Source organism: Poecilia latipinna, unplaced genomic scaffold (assembly GCF_001443285.1).
Source record: "Poecilia latipinna isolate Pla-1442-1.1 unplaced genomic scaffold, P_latipinna-1.0 Scaffold993, whole genome shotgun sequence".
Classification (NCBI taxonomy): Eukaryota; Metazoa; Chordata; class Actinopteri; order Cyprinodontiformes; family Poeciliidae; genus Poecilia; species Poecilia latipinna.
In genome coordinates this window covers 217,526-228,236 of record NW_015113609.1, presented here as the reverse complement: position 1 = coordinate 228,236, position 10,711 = coordinate 217,526, and the positions used below count along the sequence as shown (strand labels likewise).

The 10,711-nt window shown below is 39.9% G+C and overlaps 1 protein-coding gene across 1 annotated transcript in view; it reads left to right on the top strand.

Annotated features, from left to right (window-relative positions):
- Positions 1-481: 481 nt before the first annotated feature.
- Positions 482-10,711, top strand: part of LOC106958532 (disintegrin and metalloproteinase domain-containing protein 10-like) — a gene marked incomplete at its 5' end in the record, with an annotated part of 21,899 nt that continues 11,669 nt past the window's right edge. The window contains 12 exons of the mRNA XM_015050481.1: positions 482-694; positions 921-1,079; positions 1,785-1,877; positions 2,009-2,192; positions 3,631-3,794; positions 3,866-4,049; positions 4,127-4,277; positions 4,380-4,563; positions 5,032-5,143; positions 5,384-5,604; positions 5,711-5,837; positions 6,334-6,763. Of these exons, the coding sequence (XP_014905967.1) occupies positions 482-694; positions 921-1,079; positions 1,785-1,877; positions 2,009-2,192; positions 3,631-3,794; positions 3,866-4,049; positions 4,127-4,277; positions 4,380-4,563; positions 5,032-5,143; positions 5,384-5,604; positions 5,711-5,837; positions 6,334-6,446 (1,905 nt within the window). The remainder of the gene's footprint in view (positions 695-920; positions 1,080-1,784; positions 1,878-2,008; positions 2,193-3,630; positions 3,795-3,865; positions 4,050-4,126; positions 4,278-4,379; positions 4,564-5,031; positions 5,144-5,383; positions 5,605-5,710; positions 5,838-6,333; positions 6,764-10,711) is intronic.

Here is a 10,711-nt window from a genome sequence, read left to right as displayed (position 1 = left end):
TTTGCTGTGAGAAACACAAACAGTCATGGATTGGAAATTGAAGGAGAACCAAGATGAGTTCAGAGTGAGCAGATGAAAATGGTATGTTAAGCTGACTGCAGGCCAGCAGCCTAACATCATCTTCTTGGCACTCTGGATGGCTCAATTTAGTTCATTTAGATCACAATAAGTGTCATCTAAGCTCACTTTACATGTGCAACCTCCTACGGATGAACAAGAAAAGCTTCAGCTGAGTTCCAGTCAAACAAAAAGAAACACCAGCACCTCATTCTGCTTTAGTGCTTTTTTTAAAGATTAAAAAACAATGAATAAGATACCTTTTAATAACACTTTAAAGGTCAGTTGTTACATTTCAGCAGCAATAGCAACATTTTTTGCTTTTCCCTGTTAAATCCTAGCATTAGTGTCATTTTGTAAATTTTTCATTAACATTTTGGTGCCAATGCTGTTGTGAAACTGACTCAAATACCACGATGCTTTTATTAAATCCAGCTGCTCCATTCTTACACTAATCAGCTGTCATATCAAAACTGATCATTATGTTCCTTTTAAGCATTTCAAAGTCATTCCCGTGTCTCCGCTCTATCTGCCAGATTATCCTCACAAGTACGGCTCAGAGGGAGGCTGTGCTGACCGCTCTGTGTTTGAAAGGATGAAGAAGTACCAGGCGTCTGCAGTCGAAGAGCCGAGCGATGTAAGTGCTAACATCACAACAAACCCGGCCGTCGTCTCTGATAGCTAAAAGCGCAGCTGGGCAAGGATGGTGGACGAGTGAACTTTGCTAAATCTGTTTTTTCTCTGGAGTTTCAGGAAATGCTCTTTACCTTTGATCTTTTTCCCCTCTCTAGACATGGATTGTGTTATTTAACAGAATAAAACAATCAGAACTGACCTGATGTGTTTGTTTTTTTCCCCCACAGGGGGTAAGCAGGGTGACAGAAGACGATGACGCTTACGGTCCAGTTATTCTGAGGAAAAAGAGGGCAGCTGGGAAGGACAAAAACACCTGCCAGCTCTACATCCAGACTGACCACTTCTTCTATAAATACTACGGCTCCAGGGACGCCGTCATCGCCCAGGTAGCCGCACACAGAAACAGGATCTGTTTGTAAAAGCATGTTATGATAAATCTGTTGAATTCTGTTGATTTTATTTACATAGCAGTGACTCTCAACTCCAAAAAACTTTTCAAGACAAACAGATCCAGTTGATCTACAGAAATAAATTCAATTCGTTCCAGTCACGGAAACAGATTGGTGTCATTTTCAGCACGCCTCGAAGTGACCCAGTCCCACATTTGGTCCTCATAGACGCCACGGATGAGGGGCTAATGAGTCGAGAGCTAACATTAGCCCCACATGGACTCGCAAACAATAACATTGCAGAACTTCTGGCGTCTGCAACGATGCTGGTGCTGTGAGAAACTGGATGAACTGAGGGTTTACACGTCACAAAAAATATTAGGAAGTGGATTGAAAATATAATGTGTTCTTGACCTACAGGAACATAAAAATCTTTTAAAAGCCTAGTTGGAAAATCTGGTGAGTTATAGCACTAACTGGTAGCTTTAAAGTGATTAAACTCAGAGATTTCAGTTTTTCTGTCAACATGCAAACGGTATTTTATTTCTCAAAATTCCCCTTCCCCTCTCCATTCCACTGTGTCAGGTTCATGTGATGCAAATAAAAACCTGCTCTTCCCCTTTGCAGTGGGGTGATGTTAAAGCATTTTATTAGCTTCTGTTTGTGCCTTACTGCTTATCTAATTAATTTCATTTTCTGCAGATCTCCAGCCATGTGAAGGCCATTGACTCCATTTACCAGGACACAGACTTCTTGGGCATCCGAAACATCAACTTCATGGTTAAAAGGGTCAGGGTGAGTTGAAGCTATGGGAGAGTTGGTGTAGAATAAGCTGAGCTCAGACAGATGATAGGATTTCAGGAGCCTGTAGTACGATGAAGCTTTCCCTTCTGAATTTTTAATTTGTAATTGTTGACCTCGTCTAGATCAATACCACAGAGAATGCCAAGGACACCACCAATCCTTTTCGCTTTTCTAACATTGGCGTGGAAAAATTTCTGGAGCTGAACTCTGAGCAGAACCACGACGAGTACTGCCTGGCCTACGTCTTCACCGACAGGGACTTTGATGACGGCGTGCTCGGGTTGGCTTGGGTCGGCGCTCCTTCAGGTCAGACACTGGTTCTTTTTTTGTTCTCCAGTGAAGTTTATGAACATTTTTCTCTTCATAAATGTTATGTGCTGCTTTTACATGTTTATCTGCTCCACTTTGGTTAGAAACAGTTTCATCCTGCATACTTAGGCATCATATGCAGGATGATGTTCTTTCTGCTTTGACCAGTCAGGATTATTGTTATTTTTTTAAATTCCTCATACAACAGATTAATATTAATGGTAATAAAACCATCAGTTCCAGCCCTAAAGTTAAATAATTTCTGAATAAGTATCCAACCAAAGTACTTGTTATAGTAAAATTGGAAGAACCTCTTTGATATTTGAAGTATTTATAAAACTGAGACCCATCTTAAATATAAAAGATGAACATTTACAGCACTGTTTTAAACAGCTGCTTAAGAGGCTGTTAAAATAAAAATACTGCGGATTATTGAAATTCTCAGGTAGCTTTTGTCTTTCTTCTCTTTCCAATTAAAAACGGGTCAAAGAACATGAAAACCCACAAAGTTCAGATCTGCTCAGTGGATTCTGCTTTTTAATAAACTTCACCTCAAATGCCAAAGCAGAATTATATTTGGAGCTTCAGAGGGAAATAAAAAAGTGTTGTTTTTCATGTCAAAGCATATATAATCCGTACACATTGACTGCTACTTGCAGTGCAGTTACAGCTTATGATGAGGAGGGAATAACAATTTTCACTCAGTGGTATTTTTATGTATGAGCAGTTTCTTGTCCTCTGAGAGGAGTTTTTATATCTTTTTCTCTTGTTCTACATCTGATCCATAAGCATTTAATTAAAAATGTTAAACACTTACTGAATGAAAAACCTTAAGAGGCATGAAAATGCACATAATTATAGTTCCCTAACATGTTAGGCAAACACAATCTGACACATTGCTTACATATTTCTAGGTGTCTGTGCAGTTTAACCTTTGGCATACACTCGTCCTTCATGTCGTAGATAATGCAGGAACAGTTTCATTTTAAGAAGCTTCATAGTTGATATTCACCTCAAAGCCCTCTGATCTTCTCCCAAATACTCTCTTCTTTATAGCTGCAGCTATTCACAGAGAAAGATAGTAATAGTAGAGTGAAACACATTTTCAAGAGTTTCTGATCTTAAGAGCAGAAAAGAAACTCAGACAGAGCGACTGGCAGAAGGGGAGACGTCACATCTGAGCTTTGTTTGCAGGCACTTCTGCAAATTGGTAGTTTTGTTTAGATAGACGCACCATATATCTGTGCTAATCATGTTTTCACTGGGTGTGGTTGCTTTTTTTTCCCCTACATAATCCTGTCAGATTTACTCAATAAACTATTAGCTGTTTTTTCTGTTACTAAACTGATAAAAAGACATTTAATCAAATTCCAGGTAACTTCTCTGTTATCTCACATCCCTGTATTGTTTTTTTTTTTTAATTGCCACTCAACAGGAAGCTCTGGAGGCATTTGTGAGAAAAGCAGGCCCTACTCTGATGGGAAGAAGAAATCTCTCAACACCGGTATCATCACTGTGCAGAACTATGCGTCACACGTCCCGCCTAAAGTGTCACACATCACCTTCGCACACGAAGTTGGACACAACTTTGGCTCTCCCGTAAGCCAGTCGAAACACTCAGAGCTCCTCCGTGTGTCCTGCAGGTAATTTAAGTGCTTCCTGTTTTACAGCATGACTCTGGGAGTGAGTGCACCCCTGGAGAATCCAAGGAGAAGTTGAAGAAGGAGTCGGGAAACTTCATCATGTACGCCAGAGCCACATCGGGGGACAAACTGAACAACAACAGGTTCTCCATCTGCAGCATTCGGAATATAAGCGCAGTTCTGATGAAGAAGAAAGATTCCTGCTTTGTTGGTAAGCTTTCTTTGTTTAACCGTGTTGAAAATCTTTTTGTGTGTTTGATTCTGTTTTAATCGTGCATCTCTGCTCAGAGTCTGGTCAGCCCATCTGTGGCAATGGACTGGTGGAAGCAGGAGAGCAGTGCGACTGCGGCTACAGAATTGACTGTAAGGACGAGTGCTGCTATAATGCCGACGAAGGGCCGGAATTAAAGTGCAAACTTAAACCTGGAAAAATCTGCAGGTATGGCTTTCCAAGAGTACAGCATCTTATCAAACAAACAACATCGTCATGGCCTAACTTTTTCCACTTTTAATTGCATGTGTGTAATGTTTCCCCCCCCAGTCCAAGCCAAGGCCCGTGTTGTACAACTAAATGTACTTTTAAGGATAATAGTGAGAGTTGCAGAGTGGCATCTGAATGTGCTCAAAAAGGCTTTTGCAACGGACGCGTTGCGCAGTGTCCAACCTCAGAACCAAAGGAAAACAACACCGCCTGCCACGAGGGGACACAAGTTTGCATCAATGGGGTACACAGTTAATTTCTAATGTGCTTCTCTGTGTAGTACAAGTAGTATTTGATGTAAAAAAAAAGAAATTCTGACGGTGTGTTTTAAATACAGACACTTCTAAAATGAGTTTGAAAGCAGAACGCGTCAATCGGTGACATTACTACATTACATTTTGGACACTTATTTTACACTTAAATTGCTTAATTGCTGATATTTTAAACTCTTTTGGCAAAAGTAAAACTAAGGAAAACTAATGTCAAGCAGCAAATGCAGAAGCAAGTGTTACTTTTTCAACTTTCTGCCCAAATCATTCTTCACCTTTAACCTTTAAATGCACATAAACACTGACAGTGACCAGACACACATATGTTAGGATGACTAAATGTGCCTCCAAGAGGAACTACGTGACTACAAATAAAAATAGGAACAATACTCTCTGTGTATTCTGTTCATTAAGTCATTTTTTCTTGCCTCTTTGTGTACTAGATCTGCTCTGGTTCTATTTGTATGAAGTACGGTCTGGAAGTGTGCACCTGCGCCAGTAAAGACAACAAGAACGAAGCAGCTGAGCTCTGCCATGTTTGCTGCCAGGAAAAAAGTGAGTAGATCTAACAGGAGTAATCCTCACTCGGACGTATTTGTTGTATCACAGCCTGAAAATTAATTAGCTACTCAGTGCTATTCTAATTAATAACATACATTAATTCTAATTAATAACAGACATTAATTAGAATAGCTCAAATTACTTTAATAAACCAGTTTCTTTGTTTCTGTAGTTTTTTTCTTTCTCATTTAAGCAACATGGTGTGAGGTTTTACTTTGCCTTTATTTCATCCAGACGATGCCAGCACCTGCAGCAGCACCGGTTCAGAAAAATGGGCTAAATTCTTTAATAAAGAAGTGAAAACGCTGCCGCCTGGCTCACCCTGCAACGACTTTAAAGGATACTGTGACGTCTTCAAGAAGTGCCGACTGGTGGACGCCGACGGGCCGCTGGCCAGGCTGAAGAAAGCGTTTTTAAACCCAGAGCTGTATGAGAACATCGCAGATTGGATTGTGGTGAGTGTCTGCAGCACACCTGTTTCACACATAAGAAATACAGACAAATTTCCATTAAAGCAAACACGTCGACCCTTTGACACGTTTTATATTTCCTGCTGTACAGGCTCACTGGTGGGCTGTGCTGCTGATGGGAGTTGCTCTCATTATGCTGATGGCGGGTTTCATCAAGATCTGCAGCGTTCACACACCCAGCAACAACCCCAAACTTCCCGAACATAAACACCTCACAGGTACAATGACGCATTGACCCTTTGCAACTACGTCACCTAATCATTCGAGGCGCCATGATGGACGTGGGAAGAATAGGACGAGTTCAGATGATTTCCTGCGTTTTGGTGCAGCTCATGCAAAAACTGAGACATTTCACAGAGGGAGACAGAAAATTGGGGCTTACTAATTTAAAGTTTCTAGAAACTCCTGAAATGTTGGCAATGATTATGTAAACTGTGATTTTGAACTAAAGTGGTGAATTTTTCTTAAATTTTCAGTGTGGGATTTTTCTGCTGCAGCAAAGGAAGAATTTATTTTAAGGCTTTTTACAAATGTTTGCTAAGGGTGCCAAAAAGATATACGTTTGTGTCTTTTGTGGCTTCTGATGAGTAAAAAAAAAAAGTTACATTTGTGCTAAAATGCTTGTACTACTTGTTTGTTTTATGACATTACTATCTGTAAATCCTCGTTTTGCTGAGTCATTTATCTTGAGTCTCTCTGACATGAATCTTGCAGATACACTAAGAATAAACAGAGGTCAGCGACAGCAGCACCAGCAGCAACGACGAGGTCAGCATTACCAACCACGGTCCGGAGAACGGGTATTGATGCAACCCCTGAGGCAATGAGACGACTCTCTGCTCCTTGCCTTTGTTCTTAGTGCCTACAACAGGAGCACTTTACTCCAAAGAGTTACCTTTACCACAGAAATCAAATTTCAAAGAACTTTGAACCGAAGATGTTTTATTGTGGGGGCTGCTGTCTTCTCCCTCCTCTTCTCTGAGAGCCAGTTTAATAATGGTTCACAAAGCTTTTATAGGAAACAAATCTTTCAAGGCGGGATGAGTTTGCAGTTGTTTTTCCATGTGGTCTTAATTATCTCACTTTGTTTCTTTCAAAGATTTTTTTTTTCTCATCGTTTATGAGAACGGATGGTTATGATTTTGTTAGTGTGGCCTTAATTTTCTTCTTTTTTTTTCTCGCCATTTGCAATTGTGTCTGTCCTGCATCTTTTCCATCATCAGCATGATGGCAGCTGAACGTCGTTACATGAGATTTAGCTGCCGGTTTAAAAAAAAAATCGTATTGACATCATTGCTGGAGGATTTATTTTTTTCAAACCAAATGCATTTGATTTCTAATTTAAGCATCCTAATTGTTTGGTGTAGAGTTTCTCTCCCTTATTTCAGAGAAAAAACATATTTCTTAGGGGATCTAAGTTGTCTACTGTTCTAATTCACTTTCTCAGGATTACTAATAGCGCTCAAGTGTAAAGATGGTTGCATGCATATCTTAAAAAATGCATGAAAACACGGAGTCACCGCTAATCTGAGGGTCAGACTCTGCAGACTGTTTTGCACTTGCTTTTGTACACAGAACTGAAAGAGTTTGAGAAACTTGTTTTTTATCCAACAGATTGTTCCACGGTTTTACTTCATCGTAGCAAATTCATCATTCATCTGTAGTAAGTTAGTAAGCTGTTAAAGAAAAAGGCCAAATAAAACCACCTGAAACCAGTCGGTTCAGTTCTTTTGGTTTGAATGTAAATAGGGATTTTTCTTTCTTTTAGTGAAATATATTGCAGTTCAGATGACTTTGTACATGTGGAGGAACTGAGTCTGACGGGGGGTAGATTGTAAATTTTAATCGCTTTGCCGCTGCTGACATTATGTGAGAGCGAACAATCAGTATGTCTTCTGCTAATCTCCTTTTTTTTTCTTTTTTTTTTACTCTGCGGTTTTCAACTGAAAAGCTTTATTGTCCTCTTAGTTTGTGCAACTGCTTGAAAATGTGCCTACGTTAAGCAGCATGACTGCCAAACATGAACTGCTGAAATTCAAAGGTTTGGAAATATTTGAGAATATGGTGTACATAAGCTTGTTCTTCTTCTTTTTTTTTTTTTTTAAGCCAAATCTTTAACTTCTTCTGACTCCCAGATTCCCTTGTAACGTCATTTTAAATCCCAGGTTGAACTTCAGTGGTCCTCATTCAGGATGTTCTTCATATCACCTTTAAAGAGACGAGTGGGTGAATCTTTGGTTTGAGGTGTTGCTGAAGAGTAAAGAGCTGCTGTCCGGAGAACTGCTGCAACCCAAAGTTGTTTCTCATATGCAAAGAGCCAGGTTCCCACTGATCAGCCTATGCAGAGAATCAGAGTTCATCAGTGAACAAGCTGGCCTCATCACAGAGAAATAAATGCCTTCTGCGTTTCTAAACCAGAACACAGGAAAGGTTTTCATGCACATGTTGGGAAAAAAAAAATCTTACAAGACGACAAAAAACTTTTTTTTTTTACTTACTGATTAGCTTTTGGTGCTGATGGTGTTTATTTTATTATTCAGACATTTATGGGTGTATTCTTTTTTTTTTTTTTCTATGTTGAAGCCGTATGATATGGGTGATCCTATATCATACTGCTGTAGGTGGGTTGATATCTCTGGGAAATGTGTTTATTCCTTGTGATGTGAAAATGTGCACTGACATAAAAGCAACCGAATCCAACAAAGGTAAAGATTCAGAGCTGTGGTCTTATTTTAACGCCTCCTGTCTTTTTGTTCCACGTTTCAGTGCAATTCTTTTCGTTCTGTGTCACATCTGGCTTAGTTTGAACATTTTACAAACTTGCAAGAAATGTGCAAAAACCTAATTTCTTTACAACTACTTGAAATAAAGTAATAAACTAGAACTGATCAAAATGCTTCTTGATGCGTTTGTAATAAAAAATAAAGTGTGTTTAAATTGTATACACGGCTTTTATATTAGAATAATATTCAATGTGTTACAGTTCAACGATGACTGTTGGCCACTAGAGGGAGCTGCTGACTCAAGTTACCAAAAAATCACAAGGCGTTTAAGAGCTGTTTCATTCTTCTGTTTCAGTATCCGTCTCCTTAAATTATCACCTGTGAAGCTTTTGTATCGTTAATTTTTTCCCCCACTTGAAATCTGTATTTGCTGCTGGACCTTTGAGTCTCAAATTGGCTGCTGAACTTGCTCAGAAAGTTAATGATACAAAGTCTCCATTGAAAAATATAATTGGGGAAGTTGTGATGAGACTTTTACACCCAAGAACATTGTTCCAGTTTTCAAGCACGGTGGTGGTGGCATCATTGTGAGGGTCTATTTCACTGCTAGTCATACTGAGAAGAGGAACAACTTCTCCATTCTTCCACTTAATACATTTTCATCTACTTGCTTGAAACCAAACTGGCTGTTCTAACAGGAAAGTATTATCTTTTTTTTATTATTTCTAAGCAATTATGAGGAATGTAACTTCAAACTACAGCTCATAATCGCCTCCCATAGACAAACAGTATAGGCATATCATACATTTTCTGACTTCTTAGTCTGTTGAGTATTTTAGTTAACTCTTGTGTCCCTGGATACCACTGGGATAAAAGAAATGTATCTAGTTTGGCCAAAAGGTGTAGGAAAATGTGTATTCTTTTTGGTTTAACGAGCTCTAGTGATCTCTGTGTTGGCCAGAGAGACTCATAACCTGGTTTAAATTAAAGCCAAGAGTGTCCCCTTTAAGAAGATACCAAACACTATATTATAGACCTTTGACAAATGCCCATACCATGAGCCTAAACCAGACACACCAGTCTCAAAAAACTGAATTTTTCCAAAGGGGTTGTTTACTTCATGAGCTGATAACTATGACTCAGCTACCATTTAGGAAGGACTATTGTACCAAAATATCAACTGGAGACATGTATCTTTTCAAAAAATATCGATAGACTTTGCAACCCTGAAATGAACAAAAATGTCAAATTTTTGCCTCTGGCCCATGGACGAGAATTCAGCCGTAAAGTTTTGTTTTTATTCAAACTTAAGCAGTTTTCTAGTTCTGCTGACATCATGCAAATTGATGTCACAAAGAACTGATGTCACTCTTGTGGAGTAAGAGTGACATCACAGAGCTGCATGGTCATAACCATTGCAGAAGTGCAGAGCAAGTAGAAGGATTGTCTGCTCAGAAGAGATTGAACACGAAAGCTTTTCAAGCTAAAGAGGCAATTTCTAACAAAAAAAGGAAAACATTGAGCGCTTTTTGGATTTCTCTAGACAAAACAGATTAAGAATGAGCCAGAACAGTCAGGCGTCGTCTTCTTATTCAACACAACAAACTTTAGCTATCGACACACAGAAGCTCCAAACTATCTTGAAAGACGTCAGCAGAATGTCTATCGAGAGACAGACTCTGATCATAGCAAACGAGGAGTTGAAGATTCAACTTATGAAAAAAGAAAAAGCTGTACTTGAAAAAGATGAGCTGCTTTGCGAAAAAGGAGAGCAACTAAAGAAACTGTTTGAATTAAACAGAAATTTAAAGGAGGATAATGCCACCCTGGAGCAGAAAAACACTGCCCTGGAGAAGGAAATGGCCTCCTTGGAGCTGAAGAGAAGTATCCTGGAGCAGAAAAATACCATTCTGGAGCAGAAATGCACTGCCCTGGGGAAGAAAAACACTGTCTTGGAGCAGAAAAACACAGACCTAGAGCTGGAGAATACTGCCTTTGAGGTGACAAATGCTTCCCTGGAGATGGAGAATACTGGCCTGCTGAACCCCAGTGCTTCGTGTCAAGTCCTATAGGTCTCCCGGCTGACCTCGAGGGATTTGTTTCGAGTCCCATTGGTCTCCTGGCTGACCTCCAGGGCTACATGTCGAGTCCTATAGGTCTCCCGGCCGACCTCGAGGGATTCGTTTCGAGTCCCATTGGTCTCCCGGCCGACCTCCAGGGCTACATGTCGAGTCCTATAGGTCTCCTGGCCGACCTCCAGGGATTCGTTTCGAGTCCCATTGGTCTCCCGGCCGACCTCTAGGGATTTGTTTCGAGTCCCGTTGGTCTCCCGGCTAACCTCTAGGAGTTCGTTTCGAGTCACATTGGTC